The 16,633-nt window shown below is 45.3% G+C and overlaps 1 protein-coding gene across 1 annotated transcript in view; it reads right to left on the reverse strand.

Moving 5' to 3' along the window:
• LOC110526925 (SH3 and multiple ankyrin repeat domains protein 2) overlaps positions 1-16,633 on the reverse strand; it is a 102,395-nt gene that overhangs the window by 13,807 nt on the left and 71,955 nt on the right. The window contains exons 11-15 of the mRNA XM_090239444.1: positions 15,095-15,118; positions 13,251-13,289; positions 12,825-12,931; positions 12,569-12,692; positions 4,978-7,573 (exon numbers count right to left, since the gene is read on the reverse strand). Of these exons, the coding sequence (XP_090095570.1) occupies positions 4,978-7,573; positions 12,569-12,692; positions 12,825-12,931; positions 13,251-13,289; positions 15,095-15,118 (2,890 nt within the window). The remainder of the gene's footprint in view (positions 1-4,977; positions 7,574-12,568; positions 12,693-12,824; positions 12,932-13,250; positions 13,290-15,094; positions 15,119-16,633) is intronic.

Raw genomic sequence — 16,633 nt, forward strand, 5'->3', positions numbered from 1 at the left:
TGCTCCATGCTTCATGGTGGGAACTACACATGCAGAGATCATCCGTTCACCTACTCTGCGTCTCACAAAGACACGGCGGTTGGAACCAAAAATCTAAAATTTGGACAGATTTCCACCGGTCTAATGTCTATTGCCTGTTTCTTGGCCCAAGCAAGTCTCTTTATTATTGGTGTCCTTTAGTAATGGTTTCTTTGCAGCAATTCATCCATGAAGGCCTGATTCATGCAATATCCTATGAAGTTCCGATGTGACTGTTACTTTAACTCTGTGAAGCATTTATTTGGGCTACAATCTGAGGTGCAGTTAACTCTAATGAACTTATCCTCCGCTGTGGCAGGCATCATGAGAGCCAGTTTCATCATAGCGCTTGATGGTTGTTGTGACTTGAAGAACCTTTCAAAGTTCTTGAAATTTTCTGGATTGACTGACCTTCATGTCTTAAAGTAATGATGGACTGTCGTTTCTATTTGCTGATTTGAGCTTTTCTTGCAATAATATGGACTTGGTCTTTTACCAAATTGGGCTATTTTTTGTATACTACCCCTACCTTGCCACAACACAACTGATTGGCTCAAACATATTAAATTAACCTTGAACAAGGCACACCTGTTAATTGAAATGCATTCCAGGTGACCTCATGAAGCTGGTTGAGAGAATGCCAAGATTGTGCAAAGCTGTCAATAAGGCAAAGGGTGGCCACTTTGAAGAATCTCAAATATAAAATATATTTTGATATGTTTAACACTTTTTTGGTTATTACATGATTCCATACATGTTATTCCATAGTTTTATTTTCACAATGAATCTATAATGTAGGAAATAGTAAAAATAAAGAAAACCCTGGCATGTGTAGGTGTGTCCAAACCTTTGACTGGTACTGTACATATACAAAAAAATATATATGGGGAATTGGAAATGATGCAGACAATTCCATTGGTAGAAGCCACAGTCCATCTGTAATATTAATGCTGATCTACCCCCTAAAAAAACAACAAAAAAACAAAAAACACAAACACTGGAAAATTAACTGCACTAGGCTAAGAGATTAAGACATTTTTCCCAACCAGGTAGCTATATAGGCCACTCTCTCCCTTCTGGCTCTAACAAATTCCATAGTCAAACACTGAGGACTCTTTAATCTATTAGACCTAACAGTTCCCAGAAAAACCTCAAAGCTACAGGGGAACCCTCTTGTCTTATCTGTCATAATAAAAACCTAACTCGTGCCAATAAATAAATAAAGCTTCTTGAATTGAAATGTATTTGAATGCAATTCTCAAAGGCAACAGACAAATATATTGTCTCTCTCTAGACAGCAAGAAGCAGATTGTGCAGTCAACTTTTCTACCTGTTCTTGATTATGGGGATGCTATTTATCAAAGTGCGGCTGCCTCTACTCTTAAACCTCTGTATTATGTTTTTCATAGCGCCATTCGTTTTATCACAGGAGACAGTTTAATTACTCATCATTGTATTCTTTACAAAAAGGTTGGCTGGACCTCTTAAGTCAGGTAGACAACAAAATGCTCATCCAGAGGTGTCTCTCCTAGTGGCCGGGGAGTTTAACGTAGGGAAACTTAAATGTGCAACCAGAGGGGAAAAAACTCTAGACCACCTTTTCTCCACATGGAGACACGTACAATGCTCTCCCTCCCCCTCTATTTGGCAAAAACTAAAGCAGGAAGTACTAGTGACTCGCTCAATATGGAAGTGGTCAAATGACGCCGATGCTAAGCTACAGGACTGTTTTGCTAGCACAGACTGGACTATGTTGCAAGATTCTTTCGATGGCATTGAGGAGTACACCACATCAGTCACTGACTTCATCAATAAGTGCATCGATGACATTTCATTGTTTGTATTTATTTATTGTTTACTTCAGTATATTTAGTAAAATACTTCCTTAACACTCAATTTTTCTTAAAACCGCATTGTTGGTTATGGGCTTGTAAGTAAGCATTTCACTGTAAGGCTAATTTTACAAATAAAATTTGATTTGATCACATCATTACGCTATTTTTGTTTACAAAACCCTGCTCCACAAACTTCCGACTTACATCACTGTTAATATTTAAAATGTTAAGAAACCCGTTCACAGGGTTGGTTTAGCACACCGCCATGCAATCTCCATAGACAAACATTGGCAGTAGAATGGCCTAACTGAAGAACTCAGTGACTTTCAGCATGGCACCGTCATAGGGTGCCACCTTTCCAATAAGTCAGTTCGTCAAATTCTGCCCTGCTAGAGCTGCCTGTCAACTGTAGGTGCTGTTATTGTGAAGTGGAAATGTCTAGAAGCAACAATGGCTGAGCCGCAAAGTGGTAGGCCATACAAGCTCACAGAAAGGAACCGCCGAGTGCTGAAGCACGTAGTGTGTAAAACTTGTCTGTCCTCGGTTGCAACACTCCCTAACGAGCTCCAAACTGCGTCTGGAAGCAACGTCAGCACAATAACTGTTTGTCGGGAGCTTCATGAAATAGGATTCCATGGCCGAGCATTACCATCTGGCAGTCAGATAGACAAATCTGGGTTTGGCGGATTCCAGGAGAACATTACCTGACCGAATGCATAGTGCCAAATAAAATTTGGTGGTTGAGGAAGAGAATGGTCTGGGTCTGTTTTTCATGGTTCAAGCTAGGCCCATTAGTTCAAGTGAAGGGAAATCTTAACGCTACAGCATAAAATGACATTGTAGACGATTCTGTGTTTCCAACTTTGTGGCAACAGTCTGGGGAAGGCCCTTTCCTGTTTCAGCATGACAATGCCCCCGTGCACAAAGTGAGATGCATACAGAAATGGTTTTTCGAGATCGGTGTGGAAGAACTTGACTGGCCTGCACAGAGCCCTGACCTCAACCCCATTGAACATCCTTGGGACGCCGATTGAGAGCCAGGTCTAATCGCCAAAATCAGTGCCCGACCTCACTAATACTCATGTGGCTGAATGGAAGCAAGTCCCAGCTGAAATGTTCCAAAATCTAGTGGAAAGCCTTCCCAGACGTGTGGAGGCTGTTATAGCATTAAAGGGGGGGACCAACTCCATATTAATGCCCATGATTTTGGAACGAGATGGCTTTGAAACTGATTGGTTAGAGATGATCCAATCGTTGATGACTTTGTTTTGTACAACACCCCTCATTGTGAGGTCACCATTTGCTTCAATGATAGCAGTCTCAGAGTGAATTATGTAGCAAACATAGAGCAGTGGAAGAATTCATTTTAAGCCATTAGGCAACCATTTCCTGTCAACACAAGTAGAACAGAAACTAACCTCTAACCTCCTCTTAGAAATAGAACAGAGCCAAGCCCTCTTACTTAAATACTTCCACCCCCTCCCATTCTCATCTTAATGAGATAGAGACAGGGGGAAGAGGAGAGAGAGATAAAGCGAAAGGAGGACATATTATATATATATATATATATATATAAAGGATGGTCTGTTTCATACAAAATGCATGTGACCCGTGAATAATTTAACATATTTTTTTTATTCTTCATTACGCAAGAGGAAGGGCAGCTTAAAAAAGCACACACACACACACACACACACACACATACATTCACACACACACCAGGGCTGAGGTCAATTTGAATTGAAGGCTGTCAATTCAGGAAGCAAACTGAAATTCCAATGAAGGTTTAACAACGGGCTCTTGAGTGGCGCAGCGGTCTAAGGCACTGCATCTCAGTGCTAGAGGCGTCACTACAGACCCTGGTTTGATTCCAGGCTGTATCAACAGCCGGACGTGATTGGGAGTCCCATAGGGTTGTGCACAATTGACCCAGCGTCATTCGGGTTAGGGTTTGGCCGGGGTAGGTCGTCATTGTAGATAAGAATGTGTTCTTGACTGACTTGCCTAGTTAAATAAAGATTAAATTAAAAATGAAAACATAACATACACAATGCATGCATGACCTATGGCATAAACATAATGTCAGAAGTCTTGTGGATAGATCTAGCTATCATTGTGGCTCCATTGCAATGTAGTTTGCACTTAGCTAGTGTAGCATTGTGGTTAACGTTCCATGCACAATTCAGAGGACTTAGCTTGTATTGCAGCTGAAACCATCTAGTGCATTACAAACATAATTTTGCTAGGATTGGGCTAAATCTAACCTTATCAGTAGATATAGTAGATATAGTACAGTAGTTCCAAGAATAGAGTGCCTTTTAAGTGCCTTTGATATTTTAAGTAGAACATTTGCACCAATATTGAATTTTAAAAGCCTGTAATAATATATATCGTGCCCTTTAAAATAAACAACATGGAAAAATCTGATTTATAATATGAATAAAGACTTGCTAAAGTACAACAAAAAAACAGCATTGTCCATGTTTTTCCGACTTCTAGGAAGATTTTAACCCACTTAACCCAATTTTTTTTTCCGCGGTAGAAAAATGAATGCTAGAAATGTGTTCACAATTTCATATTTTTGTGGTGCTTGCATTCAATTGGCCCTCCCTGTTGCACACATCACGCTTCCCTTCCTCCTGTCACAAAGGGATTTATAGCTGATTTAAGATTAAATATTTAACCCTGTTACTTTAATTGGCACTTAATTGGCACTAACTCTAGTAATATTTTTTTTTTTCTTGAGATGGGAACAAGTTTGTAATGAAGTTGAACATGCACTCCTTTTGAGTGCAAGATTTGTTTTTTTGCCCTTGCACTACACAGCTGATTCAAATAATCAAAGCTTGATGATGAGTTGGTTATTTTAATCAGCTGAGTAGTGCTAGGGAAACAACCAAAACTTTACCCCTTGGGGGGAGGGTCCAGGACCAAGTTTCAGAGGGAATATTTGATCAGCAGATGGATATATAAAAATAGAAAATATAGACCATCTAACATTCTTAATGCCCGCAGCTTGGCTCTTTGGAGATGGAGGGTAGGGTAGGGGTTTGTTTAAAGGTCAAAGGTGAGAGGTGTCGGCGTAGGTGGTAAAGGTCAAAGGGAAGGTAGATTTATGTGTTACCTGGTTCCAAAGCCGCCCCTGGCCCCTGTGGTGGGTGAGTCCAGGGAGTCCCCCGGTTTGGGCCGGTGCATCTGTGATAAGATTGAGCTCAGCTCGTTGATAACCGTGGCCTTGGGGTCGGGCATGGGTGGGCTCCTTAGCTCCGGGGGCTCGCCCCACAGCTTGGACGACCGATGGGGGGGAGTCCTGGGGAGTTCTGGGGGGGATATGGACCCGGGTGGAGGGGGAGGGACAGGAGGGGGCGCCTCAAAGGAGTCCAGGGATTCCTCCATGAGGATGTTGTGGTAAAGTGCAGTGTTCTTGTTGATGATGGGCTTGTTTTTGGGCTTGGGGGGAACAGGGGGTCGGTCGTCGAGGTAAGCCTGGCCGCCAGTATAAACCATAGAAGTGTTCTCCAGGGCGCTGTTGTACCCGCCCTCTGACGACAGTACAGATATGCTCGAAACTGTGGAAATGGTGCTGGTAGTCTCTACATGGGGGTCTCCACTTCTGCGACTGTCTACCTCCTCGATGCTTGAGTCAGTGACACCTTTCTCAAAGCCACCGTCGGGGGGCGGAGGGGGATAGAAGGGTGGGGGCATGCAATTGGACACCCCGCTCCCTTGTCTGAACTGGCCGACAGGGATCGGGGCGTGAGTGTAGTAGGGGGGTGGATGTGGCCCCCTGGTTCCCATCCCGTTGCGTCTCTCTTGGTCCCGTTGTTTGAGCAACTCAGCGATAGTCGTTGCCTGGTCCTCAGGGATGTCGATGCTGTTGGCGAACTCCAGCGGTGGCGGCAGGGGCTCGGAGAAGACAAACTCCTCCACCTCCTCAATGTCCACCGAGGCCAGCGGGGGAGGGGGCATGCGGAAGGACAGCTTGACTGGCTCGTCGACCGAACCCCCGGCCGTGATGGTCTTCCCCCGTGGCACGGGGGGCAGGGGCTTGGTACTGTGGCTGTTGGTGGGGGGGTTTGGCTGGTTGGGGTCTCTCAGTTCGCTGGGGATGCTGTTGTCCCGGGCTGGTGTGTTCTCCTGCCCCCTGTCTTCCTCCTCTGGGCTGTTTTTGGAGTGCACCATTAGCAGACCGGCCACTTTCTGCGTTTGTGACGTGTCCACAACGTCGATCTGTATGCCCTTCCCATCCTCCGCCGCCTGCTGCCTCTCCTCCCTCTCTCCGTCAGACTCGTACTTCTGCTCCGTCATATGACTCTTCAGGTCCCCCCCTATGCCTCGCCCCAGGGTTGTCGTGGAGTTGGCGAAGCCCGGCTCAATGCTGGAGCGGAGCTTGGTATCGATGAAGAGGGGCTGATTGAGGCCAGGTTTGTGGGGGTTGGGGGGGAGGGACTGGGATACGTCGCTCTTGGGGTGTGGTTGAGGTTGAGAAGGGGGTGGGGCTTGCGTTGCCATGGTTGTTTGTGTCTGCTCTTTCATGGCTCTGTCCCGGGCTGCCAGCGCTAGGGCGAGGGGCGAGTTAGGTTCCAGGGCATTACCCGTGACGGGGTGCAGGTAGCCCCATCCTCCGTTTGAGCTGTAGGTCTTGGGCGTGGTGGCCGGGAGACTGACGGGGCTGTCCGGGAGACTGACGGGGCTGTCCAGGTTGGGGTACTGGCCGGTACGTGCGGTCAGAGGCTCCCTGACCACCTGGGTGGGCTCAGGGGTGTTGAAGTCTGTCACGTTACCGCCACGGTCAACCCCTTCTTGGGGACGCAGCAGGGTGGTGGCCGGCGGGGGTGCCATTATCCTCCGCAGGTGCTCGTCGTTGCTGAACATCCCCTCGTCAATGGACTTGGACTGGCGTAGCCGCGGGGCCGGGGTGGGGTCTCCCAAGTCCTCATCTCCCATATCGGTGGAGAGGAAGCCAGGTGAGTTCCTCCGTGCCTCCAGCCTCTTCTCCCGGTCCCTCACTGCCCCTGCGATGGCAGCCGCAAAGGGGTTGTTGACAATGGGGTCTTCAGGCCTTAGCCCCCTGCCCCCTGCCCTAGGCGTTAAGGGTGGGTGTTCGGGCGTGGTTGGCTCAATCTCCATACTGCTGCCCTGGCTGCTCTTTCCACTGCTACTGGTGGAAGGCTCCTTGACAATGATGGTGGGGATGGGAATGGACGAGAAGGTCCTCTCAGTGGGTGTGGTCGGCATGGAAACGGCGCCTGAGGGCAGGGTGCAGCAGGTCTTCTCTGGGCTGTCCTCCACATTGGGCTGCTTGACCAGCATGCCCTTCCTTCTCGCCGGCTTGGCGGGCACGTACAGCGCCTTGTTGCCCACCTCCGAGTACGGGTTCTCGGGCACGTGCGCCCGTCCTCGGCTTCTACTATCGTACTGTTCTGAGCTCTGGCGGTGATAACCTCGCCTTAGCGTCCTTACATCTACCGTGCGGTTGCCAAGGGTAATGGCGTTGGAACATTTTCCAGCGGAGTTGAGGGTGAGGCCCGGTCGGGTGGTGCCGTAGCCCCTTGGCATGGGGGAGACAGAGGGAGAGTTGTAGGAGGAGGGGGGAGATGGGGGGGAGATGGCCGGGGGAGGGGGGATGTCTTCGGATGTGTCGGGCATGGAGAGGCTGCGGGTGAACTTGAGTGGGGGAGGGGAGAGGAGCGCCTTCTCTTCTTTCTCTTCTGTTATACCTGAGAGAGACAGAAATAAAGAGAGAGAATAAGAGATGGAGAGAGAGAAAGCCATATCTGTCAATTTTATATGTGTGATTCTATTCCATTTCACCTTTCTTATTGGGAAACATTTTTTGAGACATATTGTTCACTTAACTTTTTAAATTCTGTTAACAGTTTTAGGAAGTTGTCTATGGGTCAGGTGTGAGGACTGCATTCTATGTTCCAGATATTATAAAAGTATGCTCAAGCTACTGCATATTTTTTATTTATTTTTTATTTCACCTTTATTTAACCGGTAGGCCAGTTGACAACAAGTTCTCATTTACAACTGCGACCTGGCCAAGATAAAGCAAATCAGTGCGACAAAAACAATAACACAGAGTTACAAATGGGATAAACAAACGTACAGTCAATAACACAATAGAAAAATCTATGTACAGTGTGTGCAAATGTAGTAAGATTAGGGAGGTAAGGCAATATATAGGCCATAGTGGCGAAATAATTACAATTTAGTATTAACACTGGAGTGATAGATGTGCAGATGATGATGTGTAAGTAGAGATACAGGGATGCAAAAGAGCAAATAAATAACAATATGGGGATGAGGTAGTTGGGTGGGCTATTTACAGATGGGCTGTGTACAGGTGCAGTGATCGGTAAGCTGCTCTAACAGCTGATGCTTAAAGTTAGTGAGGGAGATATAAGTCTCCAGCTTCAGTGATTTTTGTAATTCGTTCCAGTCATTGGCAGCAGAGAACTGGAAGGAAAAGTGGCCAAAGGAGGTGTTGGCTTTGGGTAAGACCAGTGAAATATACCTGCTGGACCGCGTGCTATGGGTGAGTGTTGATATGGTGACCAGTGAGCTGAGATAAGGCGGAGCTTTACCTAACAAATACTTATAGATGACCTGGAGCTAGTGGGATTTGCGGCGAATATGAAGAGAGGGCCAGCCAACGAGAGCATACAGGTCGCAGTGGTGGGTAGAATATGGGACCTTGGTGACAAAACGGATGGCACTGTGATAGACCACATCCAGTTTGCTGAGTAGAGTGTTGGAGGCTATTTTGTAAATGACATCGCTGAAGTCAAGGATCGGTAGGATGGTCAGTTTTACAAGGGTATGTTTGGCAGCATGAGTAAAGGAGGCTTTATTGCAAAATAGGAAGCCGATTCTCAATTTCATTTTGGATTGGAGATGCTTAATGTGAGTCTGAAAGGAGAGTTTATGGTCTAGCCAGACACCTAGGTATTTGTAGGTGTCCACATATTCTAAGTCAGAGTAGTGATGGTAGTCAGGTGGGCGGGTGCGGGCAGCAATCGGTTTAAGAGCATGCATTTAATTTTACTAGCATTTAAGAGCAGTTGGAGGCCAAGGAAGGAGTGTCGTATGGCATTGAAACTCATTTGGATGGTTTGTTAACACAGTGTCCAAAGAAGGGTCAGAAGTATACAGAATGGTGTCGTCTCCATAGAGGTGGATCAGAGAATCACCAGCAGCAAGAGCGACATCATTGATATATACAGTGAAAAGAGTCGGCCCGAGAATTGAACCCTGTGGCACCCCCATAGAGACTTCCAGAGGTCCAGACAACAGGCCCTCCGATTTGACACACTGAACTCTATCTGAGAAGTAGTTGGTGAACCAGGCGAGGCAGTCATTTGAGAAACCAAGGCTATTGAGTCTGCCGATAAGAATGCGGTGATTGACAGAGTTGAAAGCCTTGGCCAGTTCTATGAAGACGGCTGCAGAGTACTGTCTTTTATCGATGGCGGTTATGATATCGTTTAGGACCTTGAGCGTGGCTGAGGTGCTCCCATGACCAGCCCCGAAACCAGACTGCATAGTGGAGAAGGTACGGTGGGAATCGAAATGGTCGGTGATCTGTTTGTTTGCAGGGCAGGATGGATATAGGTTTGTAACAGTTTGGGTCAAGAGTGGCTCCCCCTTTGAAGAGGGGGGATGACTGTGGCAGCTTTCCAATTTTTAGGGATCTCAGACAATACGAAAGAGAGGTTGAACAGGCTAGTAATAGGGGTTACAACAATTTTGGCATATTAATTTTTAGAAAGAGAGGGTCCATATTGTCTAGTCCAGCTGATTTGTAGGGGTCCAGGTTTTGCAGCTCTTTCAGAACATCAGCTATCTGGATTTGGGTGAAGGAGAAGTGGGTGGGGGGGGGGGGGGGTCATGGGCAAGTTGCTGCGGGGAGTGCAGAGCTGTTGGCCGGGCTAGAGGTAGGCAGGTGGAAAGCATGGCCAGCCGTAGAAAAATGCTTTTTGAAATTCTCGATTATCGTAGATTTATCGGTGGTGACAGTGTTTCCTAGCCTCAGCGCAGTGGGCAGCCGGGACAAGGTGCTCTTATTCTCCATGGACTTTACAGCGTCCCAAAACTGTTTGGAATTAGTGCTGGAGTGAACCAAGGGCTATATCTGTTCTTAGTTCAATTTATTTGGAATGGGGCATGCTTATTTAAGATGGTGAGGAAAGCACTTTTAAAGAACAACCAGGCATCCTCTACTGACGCGATGAGGCAGGCATCCTCTACCCGGGCCAGGTCAGTTAGAAAGGTCTGCTCGCTGAAGTGTTTTAGGGAGCGTTTGACAGTGATGAGGGGTAGTCGTTTGACCGCGGACCCATTATGGACGCAGGCAATGAGTCAGTGCTCGCTGAGATCCTGGTTGAAGACAGCAGAGGTGTATTTAGAGGGCAAGTTGGTTAGGATGATATCTATGAGGGTGCCCATATTTAAGGATTTAGGGTTGTACCTGGTAGGTTCTTTGATAATTTGTGTGAGATTCAGGACATCTAGCTTAGATTTTAGGACGGCCGGGGTGTTAAGCATATCCCAGTTTAGGTTACCTAACAGTACAAACTCTGAACATAGATGGGGAGCAATCAATTCAAATATGGTGTCCAGGGCACAGCTGGGGGCTGAGGGGGGTCTATAACAAGCGGCAACAGTGAGAGACTTATTTCTGGAAAGGTGGATTTAAAAAAATAGAAGCTCGAACTGTTTGGGCACAGACCTGGATAGTATGACAGAACTCTGCAGTAGATTGCAACACCGCCCCCTTTGGCAGTTCTATCTTGACGGAAAATGTTGTAGTTGGGGATGAATTTTTGCTGGCCTTACTAAGCCAGGATTCAGACACGGCTAGGACATCAGGGTTGGCGGAGTGTGCTAAAGCAGTGAATAAAACAAACTTAGGGAGGAGGCTTCTGGTGTTAACATGCATGAAACCAAGGCTTTTACGGTTACATAAGTCAACAAATGAGAGCGCCTGGGGAATAGATGTAGTACTGGGGGCTACAGGGCCTGGGTTAACCTCTACATCACCAGAGGAACAGAGGAGGAGTAGGATAAGGGTATGGCTAAAGGCTATAAGAACTGATCGCCTAGTGCATTGGGAACAGAGAATAAAAGGAGCAGATTTCTGGTCATGGTATAATAGATTCAGGGCATAATGTACAGACAAGGGTATGGTAGGATGTGAGTACAGTGGAGGTAAACCTAGGCATTGAGTGACGATGAGAGAGGTTGCATCTTTGGAGGAACCAGTTAAGCCAGGTGAGGTCTCCGCATGTGTGGAGTGTAGGACAAAAGAGCTATCTAAGGCATGTTGAGCGGGACTGGGCGCTCTACAGTGAAATAAAACAATAAGAACTAACCGAAACAGCAGTAGACAAGGCATATTGACATTAGAGAGAGGCATAAAGCAATCACAGATGTTGATCAGCAGAGCTAAGGCAACAATGAGCAAATGGCGATGAATGGGCAGAGAGGGTCTGTTAGGTACACACAGGACCTGAGTTCGAGAATGGGGCCGACAGAAAAACAAAATCAGGTACCGTGTATGTGAACAGTACAGCAGGCATCAGCTGTGTAGCCGAGTGATCATAGGGTCCAATGAGCAGCAATAGGTGAGTCAGGGAGCCGTTCGGTAGTCGCTACTACGCTAGGCGAGCGTGAGACAAGGCGTTCAGAAAGCTAGCGGGCCGGGGCTAGCAGATGGGTGTTTGGAGACATCGCAACGGAAAAGCCTGTTGAAACCACATCGGACGATTACGGCGGCAGACCAGTTGTGATGGATCTGCGGGGCTCCGTGTCAACGATAAAGGGTCCAGGATAATTGGCAAAAGAGGTATTGTAGCCCAAGAATTAGCTGGTATACTTTGTCAGCTAGCCGGAAGATGGGCCTAGCTCGAGGCTAGCTCAAGGCTAACTGGTGCTTGCTTCGGGACAGGGGCGTTAGCCAACAATAGCCACTCGGTTGCAGCTAGCTAGCTGCGATGATCCGGTGTAATGGTCCAGAGCTTGCGGCAGTAATCCGGTGATGTGGTAGAGAAAAGCAGTCCAATATGCTCTGGGTTGATATCGCGCTGTGCAGACTGTAAGGTATTGACCGAGCAAAAGCTTGCTGGTGTCCAAGCTAAAGGTGAAGACCGCTAGCAGTGGCTAACAATGACTAATAGCTAGTTAGCTGGCTAGCACCTGGTGGAGATTACAGTTATAAAGAATAAAAATAGCAGATCCGTACCACATTGGGTGAGGCGGGTTGCAGGAAGTATATTTAGTTCGTAGATGGAAAGTGAGATTAAAATATATACGGGAAAAAATGAAGAAACAGACTAATTACATGGGACAAGACAAAAACACATCCGACTGCTACGCCGTCTTGGGACAACAAGACATATACTGAAGTTACTAGCTACTGTAGCTATTGCAGTCATAACACACAGACCTGCCTTTGGGCTACTATTGGCTCTGAGTGCCGTGATGAATTGGATGGACCATTAATATAATTTGCTCCTATTAAATCATAGACTGTGGTTTCAGTGTATGGTTAATGGGGTATAATATTGTCGCCTCAGAGCACAATTTGGCAAGTGGATCACTCTAATTTGTTCATTATCACACTTAATGAAGCCAGTTACTCTCTGAAGTGAACTCTCTGGAAACGGTAATCATAGTAAAGGGCATTAGACATTAGACACATACACACATACCTATGGACTTCTGTCTCCTCATGGTGCCACCCTTGGCAAGTATGCCCAGGAATGCCCCCCCTCTAGGACTGCCTGGCACAGTGGGTGGTACCACTGCCACTCCACCCTGGCGGTCGTACATGGACTGTAAACCAAAGTTGGGTAGGGTTAGAGTTTGACATATTCACAACACACTGAGTATTGACCAATACCGTACTGTACATTGCTTTAGATAGAAACGTCTGCTAAATGGCATACACTGTGTGGAGTAACTCACATTCATGTCAGTAGGCGTGACCAAACAGCGGCTGGAGGGGCGTGGCTTAATGGTGGCCACCTTCATGTCCACGGCCTTCTGGGAAGGTGACACCTCGTCCACTTTATCTGCAAGACAAACCCCACCCCCTATGAGTGACAGGGTAAATAGGGCAGGACTTCCTTAAGCCTAAATATGTCATGGGCCAAATGCGTTCGCAAGCCAGTCATTTTCATAACCCCTTCCTCATTTTCCAAACTAAACTGAGGCTGAAACAGAGAAAAAAGAAACACAATAAAATTACATTAAAAACCATGTAATTTTGGGAAGAGGCCAGCCTTGGAAGCCGTGCAAGCCTTATATTGCCAGACTCATATAGCTTATTATGTAATATTTAGTTGTATTCATTTTTGAAAAGGCTCCATGCATTTGGGGATGTTACTGTACTTAGAGTGACTTGAAAACATATCCTCTTCTTCTGACCATCTACACACAGAGGGAAGAGAGTGGATTCAGCCTTAACCAGGACCTAGTAACAACCTCTAATACACACATACACACAAAGAAATGCGCACACACACACACAGAGAGAATCATACGAACATACACACATATTCTGACACTATGGGTGACTTCTTCTATCTGGCCATTTTCTGAGGCATGATGTGTATAGATTCTGTTTCCGATGCCACTTCAGTAAATGAAACCACTCCAAATTCATCCATATTCCATACAATCTGTTACGCCGTGTAGATCCTGCTATTTAACATTATTGTTAATCTGTTGCCAATCTTTCCATTCATATGGGATTGAATTGCGGATTTATTCTAATTCATTTTTTTATATTATTATTTTTATTTAACTTGGCAGGTCAGTTAAGAACAAATTCTTATTTACAAACCTGGACGACACTGTGCCAATTGTACACCTAATTCATGTAGCAGGATCAATAAAACAGATGGCATGAACCAGTTTTGAGATTTGAAAACCTCTGACAAACTTTGATTTTGGGGTGAACTATCCATTTAAAAGCTCTTGAGTTACCTGAATAAAACAAAGTTTAGATTTTCAGCTATGTGACTATGCGTCTGACATAAGCAATGTTTTAAATATAATACCATGTTATCACGTTATTGAGTCTGTGATGTCCATTCAGTATGCACAGTGGAATAAAATAAAATCATGCATTCTCATTGGTTCAAACAATTACATTCAATGACAAATCAACTTACTGCAGTCAATTCCATTTAATTTCCAGTCAATTCCGGAAGTTAACTGATATTCGGAATTGGAATTTTGTTTACTTTCTGAATAGTCACAGTTGGTATTCATGTAAAAAGGAATTCCCCTCGACCACAAATTGTGGAAAACCTTCATACTTTCCTATTGACCCCCATTGTAAAAGAGACAGCTTCGTTGTCGATTTTTTGTTATACAAGAAATAATAAAACATGCTGACAAGCTGCTGTGTCGTTCAAAGTACATCTAGACAGGTCAAAAATCCCGACCAACGGTTCGTAATGCTCCCACATAGGGAACGAGAAGAGCCTTATGGCTTCAGGTTACTCGGTGTGGGAGAGTGGGTAATGTGGAGACGAGGTGTCCAAGTAGGCTACACGTAGCTATGTGTGCGGAAAACATTGAATCATAAGTAAGACATTTAACTTGTTACGTACAGTCTGTTTGTTTGTGTTGTTGGTCTTGGCTAGCTTAATGTTCCGGTTGGTAGCTAGTTAGCACTAACTCACTCAAGTGGCTGCTAGTATCGTCATGAAAAGGTGCATGAGGGAAGTTTTACTAAGTAGTGAGAAAGCTAGAGAGCAGGCAATGTTGAAAAGTAAACTTTAAACATGTACTAGTCTTAAATGTAGTTTTGTAATTGAGTAAAACAAGCAAACAAGAATATTGCGTCTGAAAAAGGTGAAGTTTTTGCTGTGAGCTAATGGGGTAACCTAAGTATCCACAGGTTGTTTTCCTCACAGGCGGGCAGGATCGTTCTATTAATACCGGCTGGGTCTATTGACCGGAATTTGAATGGAACTGACCCCAACCTGCTGGTTGTACCGACTTTATCATGCAAATATTACCAGACAATGACATACTAAGTAGGTATGTTTCTCAGGGGGAAACACATTTTGTAAATGATACAAAGACACTTTGTAAATATAATTAAAAAAATATTGTTAATACAGTCAATAAAACCAATACACAAGTCAGTGATTTGTGGGTTAGTCCTCAAGTCATCCATACAACATACTGTACTTTGTGTGAAACATGCCTACGTAACTTACCACCTTTCTTTTTCCTTAGTGTAGCTTGGGAGGGATAGAGAAAGAATGCTCTGTATTTGATGTGTATTTGACCCGGGTCTGATGAAAAGTACACTACATGGCCAAAAGTATATGGACATCCCTTCAAATTAATTGATTCGGTTATTTCAGCCACACCCGTTGCTGACAGGTTTGCTGCCATTGGACTCTTGAGCAGCGGAAACACGTTCTCTGGAGTGATAAATCATGCTTCCCCATCTGTTAGTCCGACGGACAAATCTGGGTTTGGTGGATGCCAAGAGAACGCTACATGCCAGAATGCATAGTGCCAACTGTAAAGTTTGGTGGAGGAGGAATAATGGTCTGGGACTGTTTTTCATGGTTCGGGCATAGGCCCCTTAGTTCCAGTGAAGGGAAATCTTAACGCTACAGCATACAATTACATTCTACACGATTCCGTGCTTCCAACTTCGTGGCAACAGTTTGGGAGCCAGGCCTAATCGTCAAACATTAGTCCCCAACCTCACTCACTCAATGCTCTTGTGGCTGAATGGAAGCAAGTCCCCGCAGCAATGTTCCAACATCTAGTGGAAAGTATTCCCAGAAGAGTGGAGGCTGTTATAGCAGCAAAGGGGGGACCAACTCCATATTAATGCCCATGATTTTGGAATGATATGTTCGACAAGCAGGTGTCCACATACTTTTTGTAAATGTATATGCATGCACCAAATTTGTAATGAGCAGCCAGAGAGATAATACTCTGACATTCTCTATCCTATACAGCAAGAAAAGACGGTATTAAAATAGCAATGAACAGTAAAATTTGTAGTAGAATTCATGCATGCGTCAACTGAGATCAGGGACATAACATACAATAGTGACATTGGCCTGACACTTTTCAGTTCAGCAAGATCTCCCTTTCTCTCTCTCTTCGCCTCTCTTCTTCTCTCTCTATCCCCAGCCTCTCCTCTCTCCCTTAATTTATCTCCTCCTCTTTATCTCAATCTCTCTCTTCCTTTCCTCCCACTGTGTTCATTCAGTAGTGTTATTGATGTGTAAAGTTTTTCTCCTGTTTTCTACCTTGCACACAGTGTTCATTTCACACTAGTTGACACTTGTCAACTACCTATTTTTCTTGAAAAAAGGCCCTGGAAAAAAAACTATAAATTACTTTTCATTTCAGTGATGAAAATGTGATGAGAATTACATGTGAGACTAATGGACATGTTTTGTCCAATCCTAAACGTGCATGCATAATATTTCATGCAATCCCCTCATTGGCAGAATTATTGAGCTGAACTGATTGAGCTGATCTGCCTGGGTCTCCCACACAGCTCCCAGGCGGTCACTTCAGTCATTAGTCAATCTTTTGAACTGATGCGAAGCCAGGACACTTGACTTGTAACTAACCTCAACTAGAAACAATTTTTACACTCTCTCTTACTTTCATGGAGGCTATTTTTGCTTCGATCACGTCAGAAGCTCTATTTTCCCATCTGTACTGCAGCTCTTGTGCCACGGTCTGCAAATTCGAGTTGCGGTTGCTTTTTTCCTATGGGA

The sequence above is a fragment of the Oncorhynchus mykiss genome, chromosome 6 (genome assembly GCF_057628025.1).
Source record: "Oncorhynchus mykiss isolate SJ-2025 chromosome 6, ASM5762802v1, whole genome shotgun sequence".
NCBI lineage: Eukaryota > Metazoa > Chordata > Actinopteri > Salmoniformes > Salmonidae > Oncorhynchus > Oncorhynchus mykiss.